Source organism: Melanaphis sacchari, unplaced genomic scaffold, assembly GCF_002803265.2.
Source record: "Melanaphis sacchari strain LSU unplaced genomic scaffold, SCAv2.0 Contig45_pilon_pilon, whole genome shotgun sequence".
In the NCBI taxonomy this organism is placed as follows: domain Eukaryota; kingdom Metazoa; phylum Arthropoda; class Insecta; order Hemiptera; family Aphididae; genus Melanaphis; species Melanaphis sacchari.
Window position 1 is genome coordinate 887,271 of NW_020271303.1, and position 27,633 is coordinate 914,903.

The 27,633-nt window shown below is 31.0% G+C and overlaps 4 protein-coding genes across 5 annotated transcripts in view; 1 reads left to right on the forward strand and 3 right to left on the reverse strand.

Annotated features, from left to right (window-relative positions):
* Positions 1–350: 350 nt before the first annotated feature.
* On the reverse strand, positions 351–11,913 carry LOC112598117 (armadillo repeat-containing protein 7). 2 transcript variants are annotated; one of them, XM_025344473.1, is made up of 5 exons: positions 11,607–11,913; positions 11,354–11,521; positions 10,082–10,219; positions 4,048–4,209; positions 351–440 (listed from the first exon to the last, which is right to left on the reverse strand). In XM_025344473.1, the coding sequence occupies exons 1-4, from the start codon at positions 11,713–11,715 to the stop codon at positions 4,067–4,069; spliced, it is 558 nt and encodes a 185-aa protein (XP_025200258.1). In that variant the 5' UTR covers positions 11,716–11,913; the 3' UTR covers positions 351–440; positions 4,048–4,066. The 2 variants fall into 2 exon arrangements, with proteins under 2 accessions (XP_025200258.1, XP_025200257.1); XM_025344472.1 differs by lacking the exons at positions 351–440; positions 4,048–4,209; positions 11,354–11,521; positions 11,607–11,913 and adding an exon at positions 6,983–8,016 and having other exon boundaries at positions 10,082–10,169.
* On the reverse strand, positions 1,541–3,352 carry LOC112598118 (follicle cell protein 3C-1). Its single transcript, XM_025344474.1, has 4 exons — positions 2,579–3,352; positions 2,001–2,310; positions 1,802–1,873; positions 1,541–1,709 (listed from the first exon to the last, which is right to left on the reverse strand). Exons 1-4 carry the CDS (start codon positions 2,644–2,646, stop codon positions 1,599–1,601), a joined length of 561 nt encoding a protein of 186 aa, XP_025200259.1. The 5' UTR covers positions 2,647–3,352; the 3' UTR covers positions 1,541–1,598.
* On the reverse strand, positions 3,382–4,039 carry LOC112598120 (3-hydroxybutyryl-CoA dehydratase-like). The gene has a single exon (XM_025344476.1). It carries the CDS (start codon positions 3,963–3,965, stop codon positions 3,558–3,560), a length of 408 nt encoding a protein of 135 aa, XP_025200261.1. The 5' UTR covers positions 3,966–4,039; the 3' UTR covers positions 3,382–3,557.
* Positions 11,914–12,099: 186 nt separating the features above from the next.
* LOC112598115 (protein tramtrack, alpha isoform-like) overlaps positions 12,100–27,633 on the forward strand; it is a 35,110-nt gene continuing 19,576 nt past the window's right edge. Inside the window, exon 1 of the mRNA XM_025344470.1 lies at positions 12,100–12,517. The gene's annotated coding sequence lies outside the window, so the exon portion shown is untranslated. The remainder of the gene's footprint in view (positions 12,518–27,633) is intronic.

Below are 27,633 nucleotides of genomic sequence, written 5' to 3' on the forward strand. Positions count from 1 at the left end.
ATTAATCACTTATGTACAAAAAATTTAAGTAATTCCATTAGTCTTTGTAATGTCTAATGAGAGGCGGTATCACAATAATAATCAGGTAAACAATGAGCGTCCAGATGGGCAAAAACACATAGTATATTGGAAACTGGGGATTCTGGTTTTCCAGCTTATAGCAAAGTGTAAGTTGGGCGATGATCTTCATCAGACATATGACAAATATTATGCACCTACGACTGCCACAAAACACCGGCATCTCGGTCATCGCTTGACAAGAATTGCTGTGCACGCAAGAGCATATTATGAATAGTGCTGTTAGCGCGTCGTCTAACCAAATCGGCATGAATATCAGATACCAACTCTGTTTTTGTTTGGTCTGTAGTTGTATGGTGAGCAGCACCAAGAAAATCACCATTGAAGCCCATGTGGTCAGGGCACGTTGAGTCAGAGCCATTCTAAAAAAAATAATAATAATACATGACTATATTATATTGTAGGAAATATCTCACATAGCATCATATATGTATAATACAGATATTAAATATTAACTTTTTATAAAAAGTATGTACACTTGGCAGTCAATGGTCTTAAACTATTTATCAATAAAAACAACTGTTCTTTAGGAAAACACTATTTTCACAGTTTTTTATTGGCAACAAAATTTCGAAAAATAAAAATGTAATTAATCAACTTCTATAAGCAGATGCTTAAATACAACGCTACATGACCTACATATCCTATTACAAAACACGTGCATATAAAATTTTTTTTTTCAGAAAATTTTCTTAGGTACGTAACTATACTGAACAAATACGGGGATCGAAGAATATTTTTAATTTTTTCAATAATCGTTCTAAACTTATAAATTTAAAAAAACAAATTTCATCAAGACTTATACATTGGATTAGAATAAATAATAACAAATTACTAATATTTGTGTTAAATTACACATTAATAAAATATATTATAATACTTGTAGAATTTTTAATCATTTTGAATTTAAAACAATATTAAAATTTGAAGTTTTATGATTTACCTATAAGCAACATATCTTACAACAATATAAAACAACAACTAATACCTTGTTTAAAAGAATTAGTAATATAAAATATCTGCTGTATAATAATTTATAACTTTTAACGAATAAAATGCATTATTTAGTAAATATCAACTCATAAATTAAAAACAATTGTCAATAAACAAAAAATAAATTAACAGGCATTTTATTTTAGCATTTGTAGTACCCATCTTTCTACGACATTTATTCTAAAATTGTAACAGTTATTAAGGTAGATACTTCCAACAAATTTAACGCTAATAAACTAATAAAGGCATACTTCAATAGTTCTGTCACTTTTTCCCTGAAAACATTATTAACTAATCAACTGCACCAATTATAATATATTATATAGTAAAAACGTAACTAATGTAATAAATCAAAAATATGAATTTGGTCGTACATTTGCTGTATAAAATTAACTAAAAAACAAAATCTCAAAAATAAGATAAATATTTCTTTAATACAAAACGTATAAAAATACATTAAAATAAATAATAACACATATTATTATTTCATAACGTTTAACTATATATACACATGGTTCGTGTTATTATTATTTTGCAGAACATTTGTAATTCTGTCCGTTTTTGCAACAAAACTCTTTGCCGGTGGACAAAAGCGTGTTAATCCACGAATCGTTGCAGTTTTTCACGAACAGATGCGCCTGGAAAAATCGAAAAATGATTTTATACAAAAATCCTAATTACATTGCTAAATGGATAAAATTAATTTTAATTTTTCAAGAAAATAACTCACCCGTTCCTTGTACACGTCACGATCGACCGAACCGCAGATTATTGCCGGACTGTTAGGCAAATGTTTAGCGATCTGCAGAAGAGGGTAAAACATCAAAATTACTGTTATAATGTACGTCATCAGAAACTAGTATTAATATTATTAATGTAGTTCTGCTGAAGTAGAAAAAATACTCAGACCACGATCCCGGTATACTCACAATTTCCAAACACTTGTTCGTGCAAGTCTTCACACCCATAGCGTTACACGGGGCTGGTTCATCCTGTTCGTGCAACAACGCGGCATATCCGATTGGCTGTTTGTTACCGACCTTTGTGATTTGGCTACTCAAAAACACACCACAAATACACGGCGTCTTTGCGGTCGACGAGGGTAGCGATTGTGCGCCGCTCGACGACCCGTGAAACGGTATTGGTTTTACCGCGGGGGCATGATTTAACATTTCGTTAAGCTTTTGGCCCGGCATCGCCGATCTTTGTACATTGTCGACATCGGATTGATCGGCGAAACTATAAAAAGATTACGAAACATAGGTAAGATTGGTTTTCAATATTATTATATATACTAACATATAAGTAGTAAACCTTATACGATACCATTTTGTATCGAAAAAGAAACGAATAATCTTTATAAAACTACCAATAATATTAAATTGTCGTCTCAGAAACGGTATATGTTGACACGATACACAGGACCTGACTTGACCAACAATTTGAAATAGGTAATCGGACACGAAAAATAATTAGGCACGTATTTTTATACTGTTAAACGACTTACCAAAGTGAGGTCGAGCTGAGCAAAACTGCGAATGACACCATCGTAGTAGTCACCATCGTCATCATCATGATATGGTTTTTTAGTAGCTGTTAGCAAAGGTGCTATACTATGTAATGCGCACAACAAGTGCGGATTAGAGTTATTGTACTTGATGAACTCGGACCACACGCCGTAAGGGAATGCGCTAGTTTTCGTTCGTACGACCATATTTATAAACGGCGTGCAAATGATGAACAGACTTCCTCGTGAATTGTGTTTTGTAAACACTAAATTGATGTTTAAATTTTAAGCGGAAACACAGCGATGGAGAACTGTTTAATTTTTGAAATGAGAAACAATACATATACGGTTCAGGAAACTCGTTCGTTGCTTTCGTATTGTAAACATTAAATTACGAGTATAATGACCAAAAAAATAAAAATAAAATCCTGTGATAACAAAACAATTTTAAGGCTAATTTCACGTGATACTATATTATTGTTATACTTGTACACATTGTATACCCAACAATAATGTAACCATTTCGCTTTTACTACGAATTATCTAAATTCATAGTACATACATCTAAACATTCTAAACGATTTTGACTTAATACTTTTACATCGCAGATATAACATCATGACTCATGAATCAAATCACTACAACTCGTGATAATTTCTAAGAGTTGTGAACTTGTCGATTAAGAATTATTTGACATGTACTTATACAACATTAAGTATCTAGAACATTTATACTTAAAAACAAACTGTATATTATGATATATTTAATACAGAACAAAAACACTACTATTATTGTGATATTATAATAGGTAAAATATTAATTATCTATAAAATATACATTTTCACTCTTAATTTTAAAAGTTTAACAGTTAAAAACGATTGAATTAATCGATCCAAAAATTAAGACGCTTAAAATCAGGTATAGGTATAACATAGGTTTTTGTTTTTAACCTTTAATTTTAAATTTTATTATTACACGTCTAATTTTTAGTAACATGTTTATTGATAACGTTTGCTGTGCCTTCCATGACTACCTTGTCCCCGACACTACACCAAAATCCACACCTCACAAGCTTTCTTATGGTTTGTATCTCAACTTCGATTTTGACTAGGTCACCAGCATAACACTTGTTTGGGAACCTTAGGCTCTTAGACACGACAACCGTACCGTTACCGGGTAACTTGGTGCCGATTACCCCGGACACCAGACCCGCCAAATAAATGCCGTGCACTAATGGACGATCACCAGAATGTATGGGATTAGTGTCACCACTAAGACGAGCAAAATCATCGATATCCGTTTTATCGACTCGTTTTGATATCACTACACGGTCGCCTACCGTAAATGCTTTGGTAGACTGTAATCGTCTACTTAGCTGTGTAAGCATAACGATCGTAGTTATGTATAACTAATACTGATCACTACTTATGAAATATATTTATTATATTTGACTTAATATATATAAGTACTTAGTTATTCGGATGAACACTATGTGTTGAACGTAATAGCCGTTTGAATGTCGTGTTCGGTACAGAAATCTGTCAAAAATATTTTAGCCACATTCCTCAGCTTGGGGTTTTCGCTCTGAGCATGCAACTGCATATAACCGACAGTGAACGGGTTTACGATGTCTGTAAAAAAAAAAAAAAAAAATAAAGTAAAAAAAATGTATTAAACGAGTTTTAAAGATTTTCTTTCGAAACCTCTTACAAAGATTACATATATACTATGTAGTATATAATATATTGTATAGTATATTACAATGCACAGAATTATAATTTTCAATTGTTGTTTGTTACTTATAAGTATGAAGACGCCAGTGAAATAAAAAAATAAATACATTATAATAGTATAAGGTAGGCCTGTATAAGTTATTTTCATTTCAAGAAGTTATAAATTTATTTTCACTTCTTTTAAATACATGATGTACACCAGATCAATCATGTTATATTATAATAATTAATAACTCATAAATCAAAAAAATATTTTTAAATTTTATTTCACTATTTTACATATTAAAAATATTTATTTGTTTGCCAATATAACGAAAAGAAAAATAAAAACAAATATATTTTGCTTACTCGTATATTTATTTGAAAATGAACTGTTTGTTAGAAAAATAGCTAATAATTTTTTATAAATTAATACTCATTAATCAACCATAGTAAGTCTCAAAATTGAATAAGTAGATACATACTTCAAATAATTACTTATATAGGATACCTACTATACGAATAATTTATTTATTTATAACAGAAATGATTTTAAGAGATAACCATTAAAAATATGGTTTAATATAAACTTTATGAACACTTCTTCTTTTAGTAGGTATGATAATATAATTTGTTAAATATCGGGATCAATATTAGAAAAATACATACGATAATATGTTAATAGCAAGAAGTTCAAACAAATAATTCATTGAAAAATGACCAACATTATTGAAGTTACCTATAGTTTTTATAAATCTCCCACGACGGAACCTTTTTTTCTTATTTCATAGTTCATGGAAATAGTTACAAGCAAATAATTATGAAATGAAATGTTGTATGCCTATTTAAATGTACCTAATTATTTAGAAGTAATTTTTGACAGGTGATGAGGTGATGTATAACAATATGTGCATAATGTAAAATAAAATGGAATTTACAAAATGTAATTTTTAGACACGCTTCACACACGATTAGCTTTTTATTTAGTGTTAATGATAGGTATGTGTAAAAGTTAAAAAATAATAAGTAAAACTATCTTAAAAATTATCATACATTTTTTTTTTTTAAATGTTTGTAAATTATGTAATGTATATCTTGCTATTTTAAACAAACATTTAAAATAATAAATAAAGTTTAAATTAACATAAAGTCACGTTTTAAGAAGATGCCACACCTTAATTTGATATCTCCGTCTTTTAAGTACGTAAAATTGTAAATTTACGTTCAGCTGTTCTTGTTTAGCTTCATAAGTTTTATTAAGACGGAGAAAACGGGTGTGGCATCTAGGCATACTCTTATGATGAAAATACTTTATCATTTATTCTTTCAGGAATAAAATAATACTAATGAAATTCTAATTGTTTGCATTTTCGAATTAGTAAATCAAAATCAATTACAACTTATACTATATATCATATATAATATGAAAAATTTCAACAAATTTGGTAAAACTAAATAGCAATCATCCTTCAACTACAAATTTCAAATGTATTACCCATAGGTGTGCTAAGGTAGGTTACAAGTACAACCACAAAAAAATAAAGCCTTAATGCTCCTTTAAATAGAATTAAATTAAATGATAATCAATTTTTTTTTTTTTTGATAACCAAGTAAGTTAAAAAGATTTTATATTCTAATTTTACATTATTTATATTTTATACAAAGCATCTAAATATTAGTCTAATTAATTTAATATATATTAAAGTAATATTATTTTTCTCATCTCTTTTTTTATTACGTATGCTATTATGTTTCAATTATTAGTAAGATGTTTGTTTTTTTTCTAATTTCTATACTATTAACTCTTATATGGGATCATAGCTTAAGGTAAATTCCATACAAAAAAAATTATTATTATTAAAATTTATAAGTAACATACAAATATAAAACATTTATTATTTTATACATAAAAAACTTTACCTTTAGGCTTTAATTAATAATCAATAATTATCCTTTATGGATATAGGGTATAATCAATCAAGGCAGTTTCCCCTACTAAAATTATACTATATTATATACCTCTTAAAAAAACTTATGCATGCCTATGATACTACCTAATATCATAATTTGAATCTTATCAATTATTATAACTAGTACATATATTATGTAACTATAAAATTAGAGTAAATTATTATATTGAAGAGAACATAAATATATTTTAGAAAAATAAAAGTGTTTTTAGGTTTAATAACTCGTAATATTTAAAAAAAATATATGAATGTTAAATATTTCGATACAAGTCCAGGACTTCTTACTATTATATTTTGTATTCACAAAACTTTCATAGCTAATTATATGGTGATAAATAGTAACCTGAAGTACAATTTAGATAGTTTAGATAGCATTCTACATTTATAACAACATACTAAATTTAAACATATTTCTTTGATACATTTCTAATTTGAAATATTATTATATTGTTTATTTAATAACATTATTAGAATTAAAATCATAGACTAATATATCAATGTATAGACATTCTAATAGAAGCTTTACATTTCACCAAGTATATAAAAACAGATAAAATATAGATTTTACTAAGCCAATAAGTAAAAATACTATAATTTACTATCCAACAAATATTTAATGACATACATTCTATAAAGATAATTTTAAAATTTCTGAATAGTAATTTATCATAAGTAATTATTTTAAGTATTGAGAAAATTACTTTAAAAATACAAGACTCATTTAAATTAAACAATTTAGCTTAATTATCACAGTAATTTTAAGAAATTCAATTGTTTAATATATATTAAATATTCTACATTGTACGTCTAAATTTACTCAACATGACTAAACTATATTATATTTTCCACCAATTTGGAATAAATGTCTTAGCTGTGAATCCACCAACAATTAATCGTTCTGCTTTTAAACATTCATCAATTCTTAAAAGTGCAATACCAAGTTTTCCACATAATCCTCTCAATTTTCCAGGTGGTCTTTTAACATCTAAATCAGATTCAGTGTAAATATCAGCATCCAAATCCAAACCAGTGGGTGTATCATCAAAAACTAAAGGCATTATTCTTTTCCTAGTAACTCCAGTATGATAAGTCCTTGCTGTCAGTTCTTGTCCAATATAACAGCCTTTATTAAAGCTTATACCATTTAAATAATCACAATTCATTTCTAATGGAAAAGATAGCCCTTTTAGTAATTCACGGCCTTCTGCAATACCATTTTTATATCTCCATTGTTGATAAGTAAATTTGTTATCACGTTCATCCAAAAAAATTTCATTTCTAATGCCTAAAGTCTTATCAGATATAATTCTTTGACCTAAAATAGGCAGACGTGGGTCATTAAAAACACTGACAGAATTCAATTCCATGTTTATAGGCGTAGAACTGAATAAGGCCCAAACACTTGTATTTTCTAATATTTTGATATTAAGTTTTCTTCTTAATAGGTACATTTTTAAGTACTTGATTAAGTCACTAGCATCATCTGTTTCACATTCCAGTAATATATAATCATTCACTTTATATATCAAACAATCATATAAAACACGACCTTTTGAATTCAATATCATAGTAAACAAAGATTTTTCAGTTTTTAGTTTTAAAATATCATTAGTCATCAAACCCTGACAATAATCATACATGCCATCACCATCGATTTGTATTAAACTTTTATTACTTAAAAGTTCTAACTTAGGTTTGAATGAAGCTGTAGAAAATAAGCGTGCTATCTTCATTGGCACTCTCATTGTTCAAAAACCTTAGAAAAACATATATCAACTAATTAATAATAATTTATTGTTCTAATGTTAACTCTCATGTAGTATGCGGTCTAAATATATAATTACAAACATTAAAACAATTAAAAGTATTTATTATAATTATTATTTTTAACTTTAAAAGATTTAACTAAAAAATTACAAAAGTAACTAATAATAATAATAAATATTATAACATATAACTTAAATATTAATAAAGATTATTTAATAAAATAAGTTACTTTAAGTGTTAAATTTAATTAAATTTAAAATATAAAATAAATAAATACCGCATACTACAAAGTCCTTAAAAGGTATGAATAATTTAAAGACTATTTTTCAAATTCAAGTTCATTAAAAAATTAGAATTTATATAATGAAAATAAAATTAGCAAACTTCTTACAAGTTTAAATATAATACAAAATTAATGTATTATTAACAAAAATAAAAAATAATATAATATAATTTATGACATTATTATTAATATTAACTTTGTATAATTTTACATGGAAATTGGTGATATAATATGTAGTAGTACCTATGATTAATGTAAAAGATTTAATAAAATAAAATTTTATAAAAAAAAAAATAAATAGTGTTATGAAATATGTAAGCTTACAATGTTATAATAATTACAATTGTACATCTTAATAATTGAATAATAAAAATAATTCTACAAAAAGATATAAATTTGAAATTTTAACTATGGTTTTCAGACTGAACAGTAATTAAGTATTATATTTTTATATAATGGTAAATCAACATAAAAGTTTTTCAAATACACATTATTAAACTTAAAAAATCCTATTTTTAAATTCATAGATAACATTTAGTATATATATACTACATAAAATATAAATAAATAAATTATTACAATAGTAAAATGTTGAAATACATATTTAAAATAGTATAAAAATAACTCACCTTAGTGACACCTGTGATAAACGTATAACAATTTTACTAATGGAAATTAATACTTATGCCAAAAAACTATAACTTAATACAATTTTTTTTAAATAACAAAAATTACTTCAATGATTAATAAGAATTAACACTATACAGTATACCTTCATATTTTGTCTTTGTTTACACTCATTTAATGTGGAAAATCTACAAAATTAATTTGAACTACAGTTCCTTATAATTAATATTACAGAAAATTTACAAATAATTGAAGTTAATAGAGTTTATTGAAGTCTACATATATTGTCATAGTAAAATTCAACTAAAATTAACAACCATTATAATAAAGCCTTATGGTCTTAAACTACAAAGAAATTGTTTTCATATTATTATTGGCAAGACATTAATATAGGTATAGTGTACCAGTCTATAACTTATATATTTTAACTAAATAGTTTTATTTGTTTAATATTATCAATAAATTGAAAAAAATTACTATTACACAAAAATAAAAATTACAAATCAAATTCATATATATATACTTATATTAAGAGATTTAGTACAGTTAAAGAAATCATAATAAATACAAATAGCTATAATGAATAATTAAATTAAATCAATTTATTTTGATCAACATTTAATAACAGTTTTAAATGTATAATTATTTTCAAAATGAAATATTTATAGATAAAATATAATTTGATATACCTAAGCAGTTATTTACATTCTAACCAAATATATAACAGTTACTAAATATTTTCATGCTATTTTATTAATGATATTGATTATGATACATGTATTATGTATAGTTTTTAATACACATAAAAATAATTAATATTTTGTATGCAATTCACTCATTTCAGAATATTGAGAGCAATTTTTAACTTAAAAAATAGAATTAAATATAATCCCATTTATTATATTATTTTATTAAATTACCTATTCTAAAATATGAGAATAATTCATATGCATTGAATTAAAAAATTTAAACTTAAAACAAACAAAATGTTTTTAAAAAACAACCAACAGTTAGTTTATGAAAGATTGAAGTAATGAGTGTAATTTCTAAATAAATAATTGTCAATATAACAGACCGCATACAACATGAATGTTATTAAGATAAAGTAACAATATAATAACAATATTAAAATATTCTTAATTACCTGTTTTTATTTCTGGAGCATACAAGTACATAAGAGTTGTAATACAAGATAGTATTATATTGTCATCATCTATACTTAATTGTTTTTCTATATTTTGGATACCACCATTTCCAATAATATAATCCTTATTAACAGGATCTGAAAATATATTAAGTTGAAAAATTTAAACAAATGACAAAAAAATCTATGTAATAATTTTTATAATTTTTTGGCTTAGTATTTTTAAAATTTTAAATCAAGCATTAACTAAACATAAACATTTATTTTTTTCAGTCTATCTATATACTTTATAATGCCATATTGAAAAAGTAAATTTTAATTACATAAAAGTAATATAGTAAAGTAATACACAAATAAAATAATACGTTAAACTTATAGTCCCGAAAAAAATAAACAAGAAACTGCACATGAAAGAAGGAAAAATGCAGAACTAAGGATACTATTTATTCAGCCTGATATAATAGAAGCTCAAAATAGTTATGGATAAACAAATAACTTTAAACTAAGAAAATTCATATTGTTTAAATATCAACTCTCACCATTGACATAATGTGAAAAATGTTAAAATATTTTGTTTATAATATTTCTATTTTGTATATATTATCTGAATTAACGCACATATATTTTTTAAGCTAAATAAAATGTTTACAACAGTGTTTTTTAATCAGCATTTTGCTACATTAATTCAAATGTGTCACAAAATATATTAAATGATACAAAATGTATAAACTTTTATGATACGATTTACTAAAAAATAAGTTATTAATATAATTTCTATGATCATAAAAAAAAAAATTAATAAAATTGTTATCAACATTTATTAATTTTTATATCATTTTTAAACTTACATTATCAATTTAAATTAAACATTACCCATTAACTTGATTTTTTATAGTGTGACGCAAAGAATGAAATATTTAAATAGTGTCACCATATTACAAAGGTTGATAAACAATGTTCTAAAATATGATTAAATAAAAAGAATTGTTTAGAATCTGTCTAATATTTCATAAACACGTGTTTGTAAATAAAAGCAATTCTCGTCTTACTGGGTTTTTTAAATCCTAAAAATTAGGAATGTTATTATAATACTAAAACCACGGTAGCATAATAATCCCTAAAATAATCTACTGTAATGAGATGCATGACTTCATAAATCTATAAAACCAGAAAATCATTGAAGATTGACTAATTTTAACTAAACTGTACATTAATTTACTTAAACCATGAAAATGCAGAAAAAAAGCTAAATTAAACAAAAATAATTATTACCATTGACTAGATTACAAAGTCCAGCTGCAGCAAATGCTATCAGTTTTTTGTTGTCAGAAGCCAACTGTTCTAAGAACAAATCAATTACCTTCTGAGAACGAATGTGTTGATAATTAACTGGATCGTATGCAAAGTTAGCAAGGTTGGCCAAGATTTGAAGCTTAGACTCTAAATAAACAAATAAATTAACATTTAATAATATATCAGAAGGTCCACTGCAGTTGCGATTCGTTTGAACGTCAGTCATTTATACCAGCACTATTGGTTTTCCGAAACTCCTGAACGAGCTGTTTCAGGAACTCTGGCCGGTTTATTCCATCGGGCGGCGTGCGCTTGAGCAAGTCCTGTGGTTTGTGAAACATATATAGACCACGGCAATGGGAAACGATGCAAGCTTAAGTAAAACGGGAATGACGAATGCCTAAAGCATATATTATTATAATTTGGCCTACATCAAAATAATTTTATTGCACGATGAGAATTGAGAAGAATGAGAAGAACCATGTTATCACTCGTCATCACTCTGTTGTGTCTTATCAAGGTTAATCAAGGTTTGGTAATAACCACGGTCCAACGATGGTCGTTGTCCAGTGATAACTGCAGTCCTGTGATAACCGCAGACAGATTGTAATAATTGCGCGACCGTCGCGCGCGCAGACGAACAGAACAAACAGCCGGCAGATAGCAGTGTGGTCGCCCGCAACCACTTCCGTCGGTTTGAAACACCGACCCGCCACTGTAACTGTTGAAAGTTCATTTTCGCTACGCCGCCAGACGTGCGCACTCGCCGCACGAATACCCATCTCTCATGAGTCGCACACAGAATTGCTACTTCATTATTTGTTCTCCCCTTTTTTTTTCTTTCACTCTCTATCTCTTTTCGTTTTATTCGTTCTTCATTTCGACTGTCGTTGCATCGTCACTTAATTAATTTCGTATTGCCGCTGCAACTATAATATCTTTAATTATATCACACTCCACTATTAAATAAAAACCTGTAATTAATTGTTCATTAATATCTGTGGATCGCGACAACGTGAAAACAATACATTACATCGGCGATTAATTATCTCGTACATCATCGCTATCGGCTGACCAAACAATTCACGGACGAGCCCCGGAAATGGAATGCAAGTCAGAGTTCGGAACTTCTTTTCGCCATTGGTAAGTTGAATAACGTTTTAGTTTTTCCGACAATTTACCGCGATCAGGGCACTTGTCTCGTAACGCTTTATACGCACACTATAAACGCGGTATACTCGCGTTATAATATTATTTTATGTAATTTGCTTGTTTATTAAGTGATTACTATTGTCTATTAGGCACTGATTATGTTTTCCAGTTTAGAGTTTATAGCGAGTTGTCGACTAGTGTTGTCAACAATTATATCTGTTTATCTGAAACGTTATTATATAATATTTTCTAGATAGGTATATGTATATTTTTTTTTACACACATCATTCGAATAGTTTCGTATCACTGAAATATGCGAACAGTGAATCCATGCTATTACTCTTATTATTATTATAATCGTTGTACCCGATAAGTATAATATAATTATCGTGGAGGGTATTGTTGGGTGTAAAAATACATTTTTAAGTCTGTATACCGTTTTGGACGTTTGATAACAACGTCCGCTCACTCCGCGGGGGTGGTTGGTGGAGAGTCGAACGGGGTTTCGGCGGTTATTTTTAGCGGTAACGTGCCGTTTCCACCGGGTGATTAACCCCCGTCTCGATAAGACGAACGCCGCACCGCGCCGGACGCCATCTCACACGCGCTTGTCGTGACGTGCGCGTGTGTGACCGACCTGTGTACAGCCACCAGGACACTAACAGCGGCGTCATCGCCGTTGTCCACCGCGCTTGGGAGTAGTGTTCTGCTCGGGTTGGTTGTGCCGGCGCGTGTTGCCCTTGACACAAACTCGATCCGCGGCGGCAGATGGGTTGGTAGGTAGGCAAGCAGGTACCATCAGTAAACAGGTACATACGATCGTCACATACTCGCATCCCGTCCGGTACGTTGACCGGACCGGACACCCGTCGTACGTGTAAACGCACCCGCCACCGCTGCACGTGTCTCTACCGAACTTATCGCCGGCAGCGGTGGCACACGAGACCGACCAGGCGCCGTCGACGCTCTACCCCGTCGGTTAAAGTGTATTTATAAATAGGTACTACCGACGATTGCCAAAAGGCCAAGGGAACGAAACGTATATTATGTAGATTACAACAATATTTTATGTTTTCGAAACTTACTCTCTCCTCCACTTCTCTCTGCCCGTCTTTCTTTCTCGATTCGCGCGCGTCCTTCGACGCTCGCTTAACATATATATTTATATTATTTGTTTTGTACATAAGACGAAACCAACACTCCTCGGCACATTAGCGGCGGTCGTTAGTGCGCATTTCTCCTCCTTTTCGCCGTGCTCGTGCAGTTTTTGTAATAGTCGCGCTAACGACGGAACTCGGTTCACGTACTTGTACACATTTCGGATTAATTAATAACTATTATTACCTCGTTTATTGTTTCGTGGCGTCGATGCAACCCTGGAACCTCCCCTCCATCCCCCTCCACGCCAGCAGGACACAAGTACGTCGGAATGTGTCGTCTTCGTCGTCGCGGTTAACGACGCCGCAGCCCTTCAACGACGTGTGTACATAATAATAATTAATAGGTACACCACTTAACGAATTCTTTTGTGTATTAAGTCGACGACACTTAAAAAAATATTAACATTCATTAACTATAGGTACCTACTAGAGAACGATATTATAAATATGAGTTAGTATACCCTTAACGTTTACACGTCGCGTGTATTATTATTTATTAACGTTCAATAGTTAAATATTTTATCAAACGGACTATGAAACGTACATTATTATTATGATTTACTTCCTATACAAGCGGTTCGGGGAAAAACAATGGCAGACGTGCTCATTGTTGAATGAGGGAGTCGGAGAGAGCGTAACCAGAGACCGAACGTTATAATAATACGTATACACACCATGTAGTGTGTAGCTACACGTTTATTTTTTTTTTGCCAATTTTGACAGTTCTTAAATTCGGTGTTTCTGGTTTTATTCTCGTCCGATTACATTTTTGGAACTATATGGCGAGCCAATAGAAAATTATTTGAACGGCGCGGTGTCGGCAACGATAAGCGGGTCGCGTGAGTCATTGGGGAGATAAAGAAAAATAACGAAGTTCGTGCCGTCGTTCCGAATCTAGTTTGGAATATTATTAAATCGGTACGAGTGTTACGTCGCGCGGGGCACAGCGGTGCAGAACTCGGGGGCCGCCAAAATCGTTTGTCTCGTAAAATAGGTATCGGGACCCGCGTGAATATATTACAGGGGGGGGGGGGGGGCTACATACTGTCGGTGTGCGCCCAAAAAGAAAAACCTTACATTAATATAATATTATTATAATACTACTCCGACGTGTATAAGTGCCGCGCGACCGGGTGGGGCCGGTTGGACTCGGTCGGGCGCAAACGCAGCGTGTCCTATTTTTTTTTTTTCATTTAATCGCAGAAAAACTAATAACAAGACGACGATAAGGACAGTCGACAACCGCGGCGGCCGGAACCCCGATGACGACACTCCATCAGCCACCATACGCACACACGCATACGTCGTATACGCGTAATATTACGTATCGTTAAATACTCGTAGGGCGTGTTGTCGTGTAACCACATGTACATATTTCTGTTGCTGCAGTGTGTTCGCCCTGTATAATAATATAATAATAATTATGCGTCGATTCGACGACGACGTCAGCGGCAACGGTGGTGGTGGTGGAGATGATGATATCGCCGCCGCGTTTAACGCGTGTGAAGCACGTCGGACAGCCAGCGACGGCAGGCTTATTAAATATACACTGCGCGCTCGCTCGTTCGTTCCCCGATAGGGCAAACTGGTCAAAGTGCACAACTATTATTATTGTTGAATATTACGAGCGCGCGCGCGCGCTTGTGTGTGTGTGTGTGCGCGCGAGTGGCGCGTGCAGCACAACTGCGCTATAATAGTAATAATAATAATATAATATAATATAATATTATTATCATCATGCGCACAGCGTTATGGGGGAGAGGTCGCGGCGGCGTTTGGTTCGCCGCGTTGCCATGTCGGCTCGGCCCACGACAGTAAATAGTTGCAGAGAGCTCGTTCACCGCAATGTTATTCATAATATTGTTATTGCGAGGACGAGGACGAGGACGAAAAAATACGCAATAACGACGCGCCCGGAACCGCTGGTTGGTGTATATTATAGTAGTAACTAGTAACCCTTTGACGTCGTCGTCGTCGTTGTTTTAAAACAATAATTATTTCGGTACGATTTCCGTTTCCGACCTAGCCGGGCAATGCGATTTTGTCGAGAAACTGCGACGATCGCGGCTGTCGGGCCGTGATCGCGAGGAGTAAAATAATATACGTTTTACGACCGTCGTAATAACCCCGAACGCCACCGCCGCCGGGGACACACGCTGCTAGTGCAACTGCTCGGTGAAACGTGTACTCGGTCGTCGTCGCGATAAACGCGATTTAATTGCACTTGCGTCGTATGTTTTTCATGATTTTGTACTGTTCCCAACCAATCATAATATTATTAGACATATCGCGTACAGGCTTGTAGTTTTTAATAATAGCTCTTCGAAATTCGACATTTACGTGGCTAGTTTTTTAACATCACTACGATGCGTACCGTACAACGTGCTGATATTTAAACCGTGCCTAGTGAAATACATAGCCCCTTATCTCCCGAGTATCTGAATCTGTTACATTTGTTCAAAAACCTCCGTGTGATGATAAAATATAACGAGACCGATTTATTTAATTTACGATGCTACTTCCTTATCGTAATTTAGTTAAACATTTCCTTTAACCTACAATGTGTAACAATTTTGTGTGTAAAACTATTTCCAGTTATATATATATATATATATATATAGGTATATTCGTGTAATCTAACGATTTCATAAGCAGTAAAATATTAAAATCTTACTCGTAGTCTAGTGAGTCATTGCATTACGTATAATTAAATATTGTTTTTATTATGTTTATTTACAATTTTGATTATAATCTCTTTATCTATAGAGCTTATGACTTACTTTAATTTATTATACTTCAATAATTTGATACTATATTCTTTTTTATATAAATATACATTATAATGATCTTTCACGAGATGATTCATTAGTTCAAAATATTTTATCTTTTATATTGCTTAAACGTTTAAACAATCATATTTTACGAATTAAAATGTTATATTTTATAACATATACTAATATAAATAATAATCGGGTCGTAAGAATTATCATTTTCAATTTTTAAATTATAATAATATTTATACTTAACAATTACTAAAACTAGATAAAAAACAATGTCTTTAAAAGATTAGGTATACATTTAAAGATATGACTGCATTATGTATTTTTAAAATATTTTATCTCTACATTATATTTTGTTTTTTTTTTCAACAATAATATGATGAATTCCTATTGATTATCTTAAATAAAGAATCTCTAAATTAATGTACATAAAATTGTGTTAGTTTTTATAATTTTTAGATTTTAAATTGTATTACGTAGTATAATCATATATTATTAAAATTTTTTTTTTGATCCTTTTTATATTTCGAAAATTAAAATTCCATTGTTGTGTAGATAATAAAATGATTTTATTTATTACATATATTCATATATTTTTTAAACAAAACATAATGTTAAAATAAAAATCACATCGAAATAAAATTTAAAAAAAATGTAATTATATTTAGTACGTATACAAGGTAATTCATTTACATGTAGGTACCTACAATCATTATTTCAAAGTTTAAATTTTTTTTTTAAAATGTTTTCATAATTCAGTGTTTATAAAACAACAATATTTTTGAAAAAGAATTTTATTTAACAATTTTTTATTGCTGTTAGTAATTACCTTTCTCGATTGACAATCTACATTTATTATTTCATTATCCTAAGTGAAATATTTTTCACAATATTTTCATGTGTTTAAATTGAATTTTGAACGAGTTATTATTATTTAAAGTTGGTGATGTGGAGTAATAAACTAAATTTCGTATAATCGCTATGAAAAAAATATTTACAGACGTTTTTCCCCTTTAAATAAGTATTAAAATAGGGCATTTGGTCCCCGACGTAGATAGATTATAGGACTTTAGTCTCTCGAGTTGTTCATATCAGTTACGTTTGAGTAGTACCTATATAAAAACTTGAAAATTGTTTCATTCTTTCTTAGTCAAGCTAAGTTTTTCTAATTTAATTTTTTTTTATCTTTTTTTACTTTTACTGAAATGGTAGTAATACCAAATATCTATTTGCAGTTAATTAAAAGTTAATAAATCAGAAAATTATTTTTCTAAGTACAATAATATAATAAAGTTCAGACTTGAAGTTATTAGATAGTATATGTGTAGAGTATATACATGCTTAACTTCAATTTTAAATGTATATTACATGAAATTCCTAATCGGAATTTCGAAATAGCTTGGTATTAAATAAGGAACCAAACGTACTGTAGTTAATAACTAATGAGAACAAAATGTCCTATATAGTATAATATTACCGGTGGCAAAGTATCCATTTATTAAATACTTAAATAAATTATCACTTTTTAAATATATCTACTTGTTTACAATTCAATTTTCATGCATCTAAGTAGGAGCTTAGAAAAATATCCTGCTTCAGAGTATAAAATTTAAATGCATTTTGTTATTCAAAAAAGTTAAAACTTTTCGAAATAATGAGAGTTGGCACTTAAATGGATCACTAGTATAGTATAGTATATATAGTTTTTGAATTATACTTTATATTATTGATAAATGCATTATAATTAAAGACATAACTAAGTATTAAAATAAGTTATAACGTAATCAATGTTAGTTTTTTTTATTAATTAGTTAATATAAATGACCACCTCCCAATATGTTTTTTGTTTTGTAATCAAGCTGATTCCTAATTAATTTATCTGATTTTTTTCTGATTTTTTTTTTTATCAATAAACCCATCATACACATTTCTTATATATAGATTCGTGTATAATGTACCTATATCTATTCGTTTCCCGATTAACATAGTTTCTAACCGTTACGATTTTTTCTATCCGCTGTTAATTATTATTCGAGTTTTGGCTTTTGTCCAAACGAATTAAATCACTAACTCTCTAATTTGAATACATGTAATTGCGTTTAAAAAAAAACCCCGGCGAGAATGATGGGAACCGTGTGTAACGTGGGAACAGGTTTATAGGCACCTGTTTGTGTTAGCCGGACAAGGGTGGTTGTTCATGGGGTTAAAGACCCTCCGTTTGAATAATATACACATATATTTATAAATATTATTATAATGGGGGGCGCTGGCCCTTAACCGCCGTCATATTGTTCCATGTCGGTGGAATCATCCCGCGTTTCATTGTTTATAGGGTCATTTTACACCTGTTGTTTTCACGTTTATTTGTGCCCTAAAAATCTTCCTAGTTTTAAAAAAAAATACTCTTTTCATGCACAAAGGCTGACCCTGGGCAGGAAACGACGATTGGGGTGAATATTTTGTATATGTAAATCACTAGTCCTAAACATTTTAATTTAACGCTCGACAACGCACAGTCACTACGAATTGAATTTTACGAAATTACCGAACCAACATTATAATTGTGATGTAGATTATCTATACTTATTCGGTTAGCTTTTATCGTTATATTATGTCGTTTATTTTTCCTTTACGTAAATCATATCGTATATTTCTGTTCCGTTAGTATTTTGTACAATATATATATTATATTTATATGTTCACTCTGTCTTTAAAACAGTACACTAGTGTAGTAATATGTATTTCTTTTAAATCTCATAAATTAGTCATAAACGTTTCCTACCATTGCATAGGTACATTATGTAATATTATATTATTCTTTATAAATTATTTTTTTGTTCGCACTATCCTTACCAAACCGACAAAAAATTTGCATTTCAATCAGTTGTTTTGACAATTAACAGAAATATTCGTTTTTGAAACGTCGTAGGCGTAAATACCTGTACTAGAATAATTTTTGTGTGTTTCTCCACGATTTTTTGTGGTGTTTTCTTTTTTTTTTTATTATTATTATTATTATTTTTATTTTCTACCTCATCGCAACACAACACACCACACTGGCATACACCGGCATTATAGGTTTTGAGGGGAAAGTAGGTTTTACGGTGACGACCATATGCAGGTTGTTTTGTATGTATGTGAAGTTCACGGTGAAGTGATGCTCGCTCAACAGGTACACACGCACACACACGCAGTTACTAGTATATGTATATATATATATACGTCTCTCATACACTAGCGCGCGCGTATATATACAGCACACACATACATACAAACCCATACATTCACTCACTCACACACATAAATATACGCACGCACGCAGAGGCACTTGTAATTACTGGCCGCACCGAACCAACAACGGCAAAGGGTGAATGCCCTGATACGAACCAACCCCGTTTCCAATGCATGGGTCATTCACCCTATAAATAATATAAAGTTATTCTTTCTTTCTTTCTTTCTTTTTTTTTTTCTAAACGCCTCGTGTGTTGGATGGGACTATGGGAGATACCATACGGGGATAGCCCACATGCCAAACCACACAATGCCACTTGCTGCTTGTCGCGTTCATAATATTATAATATATTGTTACTGAATTATTTTTTTGTCATGGGAGATCGTATTTTATAAACAAAACATTATCGTTTTTTATTTGTTTTATTTTTTAAAAATCCATAGGTCGTCTAGAGAAACTTTCAAGAGTATTACGATGAATATTCAAGTGCATTCCTATAATATATGTATTACGAATTAATTTTTATTATTTTTTTTTGATTTATTGAAAGTACAGGGGAAAATACCGTATAATACTTATCATAATTATTATAGATCCGTTTTTTTTTCAAACAATACGCTCATTTTACTAGATAATTACTGATAATGTAATGTGCATTTTAAAATTATGTTAGGATAATATTTAGAATACCTCAAGGATGTCGGCAAACTTGATTATTACATTTCACTTTCAAATGCAAAAAAATAACACTTAGTAAATTTAAATATTCACATTTATAGCATATTAAACCTACAAATTTTATTTGTGAGTTGTTTCTAACAAACATAATATGTCTATCCGCCTATGTATATGTGATGCATTTATAGTTTATACACACATCTAAAATAGTAAAAACACGAACCACTATTGCATGCGCAATTTTTTCTCCACCTGTTACGTGTGTTATTCATTAGTCACGTACGTGCTATTTTACATAATAGGCAATTTTTTTCTACTTGTATTTAAGATGGTAGTACTTCTTTAAAAGTTTTAAGACCGGGCGTATAGTTGAAAAAAACAAAATATACAATTCTTTCGTACATAGTTAAAAACTTAATGGGAAGTTTTTGTCATTTATGTGTATATAATGTTTCAAGCGTTATTCACATTTTAAAATACATACAATGAGATTTAATTGATGTGAATTGCCTAGTGAAAGCTTACGCTAAGGAGTTTTTTCAGTTTTAATATTGTGAGGGCAAACTTAGGAAGCCTGTGTCCGTGTATATAATAATCACGACTATGCTCATATACGGGTAGGAGAATATTGTTTCATTTTTAGTGCCAAACGCCCACTCCCCCCTATAGTGTATAAGAGGCCACTACATTTTGTTAAGGGGCACCACACCCTTCTATGCGCTATAATTGCATTCGTTGTTAAAATAATATGCTGGTGTGCGCATGCATTTAACCGTCTTCATCTACGTGTGCCCCGATGGTTGGCATCCCGCCACATTTTGTTTTTAAGTTGGGAAAACGTTATCGTTTCCCTTTGCTTGCAATAATGCGTCCATGTTAGTAGTTAAGTAGGTGTTACAATAATAATAATAATAATAATAATAAACTCGACGAAAGAAAGAATATAATATAATGAAAATTATATAAATATTCCGTAGTTTTATACAGATTTACAGTTATCTCTAAACATTTATCACACAACTGAAATTACTCAACCGTCATATCACAGTGTTTGTGCTCATAATCCGGGTCTTCGACCCCGAAAGTCACAAACCACGCCAGTGGTAGCACTGAAACACAGCTAGTGTGCCCCCTTCACGTCGTGAGAACGAGCGAGAGAAAAAACAGCAGTGGAAAACTAGCAGTACTCATTATACAGTATGGTACAAAACATCAACCGTTTGTTTGTCATTACAAATAATTTTTTTTTAAAGGGTAGATATTTTTAATTTTATATGCATAACATACGTGAAAACATTTATATTACTTGGATGATTTTATTAAATAAATCAACAGAAATACAACCGTCATTACCTCTCACGTTTGGGCTACGCTGCCCGGGTCAACGTCCTCATTCCACTAAACACATAACACACATATCCGTATGACGGAGGCGTACAGTTTCTAAAATATTTTAAAACTAAAATTCTAAACACTCCATTCGTTTTTGGAATTGCCGTATCGTTTTAAGGAAAATGTCAATACAATTTATTGCATTAAATGCTATTTATATTAATTACACTGTTTATTAAACGTGTACAATATGCATTTACTTCTTAGTCATGTTTCGTATGTATTTTATACAAGTTTTATTGCATAAAAATATCAGATTTATGTTATATAATATGTAATATAGTAATATAATTTTAATTAGGCTATTTATTACAATTATTCATTCAGTTGATTTATAATTTTATTAGTTACTTATTAAGTTTTTATATTGGGTATAGTTACATGTTATTATATGCGGTAGTCTTAAAGTCCCTAAAGAAATGCTTAATTGAGTTGATAATACTTTTAAAAAAGAAGTATGAGGGTGTTTTATTAATACCCGGAGACCAGAGTTTATTCATCCCTATGAACTTGATAGGGGCTGTTTAAAATCTAAAAATACTCTTTATTACTACTACTATTTATTACTGTACATGATATTAAATTAGAACTGTGTATACGTTTTTAACCACTATTGTATACAATTCCATACAATGTGTCGGCAGTTTTTTTTTTTTTAACGACGATGGTTTTTTTACGTGCGTGTTCTAATATATAATTATATACTGATATAACTTCTAAATTTTGTGATTAAATATTTATTATATCTGGCGAATAGACGGTCTATGTATGGAATGTTTAATTTTTGAAATATTATTTATTTCCCTTAAGCAGTATTAGATTTGCCAGTACTTGTTTTTCCCTTGACAAATACTTTATCTCAATAATTTCTTTCACCCTTTTAAACGTACAATATAATATTAAATACTTTTATGTTTTCATAGTTATATTTGATTTCTTACATTGAATTAATTTAATCGGGTTTAAAAAAAAAAAAAAATAATAAAAAAATATTTTAATCGTATTCATCATTATGTGAAGAATTCATTATTCTTCATTGTACGCTTGAACTTGAGTATTAAATATCGGTAACCAGAGATTTAAGTGATAATATTAAATTACAGGGCAATACATTTTTTCTACCGTAAGTGTTGAATCGTAAAGTCATTAACAATTACTTTTGGATACACACCCTGCGACGAGAGTTTCGGACAGTCGATCGCGTACCCCTATCGTGTAAAGTTATTTTGAAAGTCGTTATTGAATCAAACCTAAAATTATGTATACTATAGTTCGATGAGTACTGCGGATTAGAGTCTTGACGAACGCGCTCGAACCGATAATGAATACGACGAAAAATAATTGTTAACCGATACGACGCTGCCGTGCCCCGATGTGTGCCCGTATGGAGAAAAACTTATAGGTAACTAATAGTTTTCGGCAGATGTAGGCGTAGAGGAGGACTGCGTTCTCGTCGAAAGGTTTTCGTGGCACGATGAAAACACCCTGTATATAAAGCTGAATAGGGCGGTGTGGTGACCTTGATTCGTACGCTGGCCGATCTGTTACGCATTGTTGCCAGCGCGTCCCCCACCCCGTGCGTACGGGCGCGTGCGTGTGAGTTTCGTGTGTGTGCGCGACGCGCAAGTGTACGTTTGTGTGTGTGTGTGTGTGTGTGTGTAAACGCGCGCCGCGCCCGCGCCGCCGCCGCCCACCCGCGCGCTCGGCCAGGGGTGGTGGTAGTGGTGGTGCCGTGCTGTTGGCTGTGCATCGGGTACCGTCGATGATGCGGCGCGGGTGAAGGGGTCGGAGTTAAGGACGCGTTGCGCGTACATCGAGCGCGCGGCCCGCTACGGGAAGGCCGAACTCGGTTCCACGTGTCGCCACCAGCGCTCTCTCACTCGGTTGTCGTTCCGTCTCCTTCGCTCCCGCCCGCCCACCCACTCGTCCGCACGCCGATACCACCGTTGCAGCCCGTGTAATAACCCGCCCCACCCCGCGCCACCACACCCGTCCGCCGTCCGCCTCGTTGTCGTAAGTAGTCGGCGTCCGACCACAGCGTGACCTCAAAACTATTTAGGATATTTTCGGTGCGAGAAGAAGAGCGGAGAGATAATAAAAAGGGTTTGAACGTATTTTCGTATTTGCATAATTGTGTGCCGGTCTGTTGTTGTGTAGTACATGCCGCGAGTACAAAATCTTTCGGAGAAGTGGTTTTCTTATTATTATTATTATTATTTTTTTCATTTTGGTTTTCTCCACGTGATGTAATTTTTTAAGTATTATTAATCGCGGCCGTGCCTGCCGCGGTGCACTTTGGAATGACGATAAAAACCGAAACGTTTTCTGTACTAATGTGATGCGGAAGATTCAAGATAAAAACGTTATTTAAAAAAAAAAAAAAAAAAAAAAAAAAACATTTTGATTTGAAAAGCATGCTAAATGTTGTTGTGTGCACGTACACAAATGTCCGTACTGCGTGAAGGACAGAGAGCTTGAAAGTTGAGGATTGGTTTCGGTAGAGGGGGTGGGGGGTTTGTGCGTGCGTGTGGGAGCGAAGCGTGCGCGCGCGTGTGTGAGTGTGTGAACGCTGTCGTCCGCGCGTTACGATGCACCCACTTGTTGGCCTCGCGGCTCGCGCACTGTTGCCACGGCGGCGCGGCGCGGTGCGTCGGTGGGTTTACCGTGTGCGCGGCTCATCTCGGCGTGTGTTGCAAGGCGGATTTTTTTCCACCCTGTTGCAATACGCTAGACCCCACCCACCGCGTTGTGTGTGACGACGACGACGGCCATGTAGAGCCGCTAAGAAAACAACCTCGTCGCCGCTTCTGCGCGCAATCCGCCGAGTGTGCGTGTACGCGAAGTTTTCATTTTGTGTTTTTCCCCGTACACACACGCGCGCGCGAGCGCCGCCTTTACCGGGACAAGCGGCGCGTGTTATAACAATAATAATAATATATTCGTGATCCGCTGCGTACCGGCGTACGACCTTGGACGTCGTGTTTCGCTTTGCCTTCATGATCACCCCGGCGACGGTTTTCATCACGTTTCTTCTGAGTATATTTATTTTATATACGCCTCGCCCAGTCGACGACGACGACGACGACGTTGTTGTGAAAATGGCACATTGCTTCATATTTAATACTTAAATGTTGTGCGAGCGCGTGTTGCCCGTTTTTCTTTCACCCACCCGGTAGTCTTTATTTAAACGCATTTCAACTCTGAAAAATGAACAACCCATAAGTGTAACTTACGATCCCGTTTTCGAGACAGACACACACGTGAAACACGCCTCGAATAATTCCGGTTAACCGTATTAGTGTTGCGACAAAACATTTCGCGCTAAAATCGCATACTATAATACCATTTCACCGCGTACGCAGGTTATGCGGAATGTTGTACGTATATAATTATACTGATAAGCCTAAAAAAAAATGTACCTTTTATAACATAGTGTCTGACTGATTATAAATTGTGTTCAGTTGAGAATAATTCTAGTCCAAGCGAAAATTAATAGGAGATTGAATAATTCGCGTTGTTTTTTAGAAGTTGAAAGTTGAATCCAATCTAAACCATGTAGAGACGGGGAATGATTTGTCATTACGTATTTCACTATTTATATGACACAAATAGTAAAAGCAAACAGATCCATTCGTCTTTTATGCATTACTGCATAGAGCTTTAATTTTGTATTTTTAAGCTAAATAAATTGACCATTATTTACGCTAATATTTAATACTAATTAATAATTTGATTTAACACTGTTTATATTATTATTTTTCTGAGCTCAAATTTGTTGTATTACTTTGTCTTGGTTTATTTATACTATAAATTAAATTAATACGCCAATATATAAATATATAAGTATACGATTTTTTTTTTTTTTTTATGATTTTACTTTTAAATCATATATAATTTATGTTGGCACACATTATATTATTATTAATTTGTATACTCCTTTGCTAGTTCGTATTTTTATTAACTCTTAAGTTGTAACTATATAATACTAAATTAAAATAACGTAGTTCTATCTGGATTGATATTTAAATAATTAAAGTATCTTATAAAAATGTATTGGCTTTAAATATATTGTAGTTCTATTGAATTAAAATGTATTTTTATTATTATGATAGTATTATTTAGGTTATTTAGTCTTAATTATTTCCTTATTGTAATTTAATTTTAATTTTGATCGTCACTTTAATACTATTAAAATAAAACATTGCTTTAATGTATCACTTAACGTACTTATTCCAATAACGATTTATTCTATTAAATACCCCAATTATGAACTCATTTTGGCATAAAAATAATTTTTAATAAATAGCTCATTTATTTTAAACCTTTTTCTTAGAATGTATAAACATATTATTTTTATGAAGACATTAACTCTTCATTAATACATTTTCTCTAAAATTAAGAAAGTTTTAATCACAATTTAAGATATCATAAAAATTTTAAACTCATAGCTTGATAACCGCATTGTAAAAAAAGTTTAAGCTAATAACTGTAGATTTCTTGATTTAATATGGTATAAAATATCAACGAATTATTTAATTTATGATATAATAATTATATTTAGTTCAAACATTATTAAGTACATATAAGTGTTTCTGTATACTTTACCTTTAGTATACCTAGTACCTAGGTACTAACATGGGTAACAATATTGGTACATTACTTTATATTTATAGTAATATGCAGTATATTTACTTAAAACAGCTTATATTACGTAATGATTTTTTTTTTTTATTATTGAACATTTAAACTTTGTATTTTTTAGATTTTGGACTACTTTTTATTCTTGATTTTGACCAATGATATAATAGTATAATAGAATTTAAATATGCTCCAAATCATAATTATTTTAAAATTTCAAAAATTTAGTAATTTTATGATACTAAAATCTATTTTACAACCATTATTTTATATATTCTATGATAAATATTAGTTTTTTGTTTTACCCAACACAAAACAATTTATCACTTCGAAACTTTTTCTCCGCTATTTAAATGTAATAGGATTGTCCATATATTTTAACCATGTCGACAGTTTAGTAATTTAAAATAATAAAAATTTAAAAAAAAAATGTATGTTACAATTAGAGGAAATATTATAAAATAAGTTATAATTAATATAAATTACCTTTTTTATTATGTTAACTTGATATAAAACATCGTCATTGATGCATTAGAAATAAAGCAATTTAAAACTACTATTTCTCATTTCAATAATAATCTTACGCATACATTTAACTATAATATAATAACTTAGGTTTGAAATTTGTTTTTTATATTATTAAGAGTTCATTTAATGTTTCAATAATATTGAATCACAATTTCTTTTACCTTTGTAAATTTAGACATTTATCCGATGAAGAACTCCGGCTACATACAAATTTAATGTAATAATAATGCAATTATACATTGGTTTACAGCAAATATTATCAATATATAAGTAATTAACTGAGTGGGTACACCCCTTTTTCTATCATTTTCATCCTGTCGTTTTACTATAATTCTTAGGCTCTAAGCAGTGTTTAGAAGCTGTATTGGATATTATTTTTGTTTTTAGGGCTAAAGAAATATTATGTGAGTCAATTATTAAAATATACTCGTAATATTTTATTCAGTGCTTCTATTATTTGAAAATATAAGCTTTTTTTTTTTTTTTATAGATGTAAATATTAAAATATAACTACAGATATTTTCAAGAAAAACGGTGATAATATAAATATATGCTAGCCACTCGTTTTTAATAAAATCTTGACCATTTTTGGTAATTTAAAAATCCGGTCAGAATAATTGTTATAATGCAGTTGTCTATTATTCCGTTCAAATTTAAGGACACATCATCTCCGTACTTCACCTGATATCTATGCAGTGC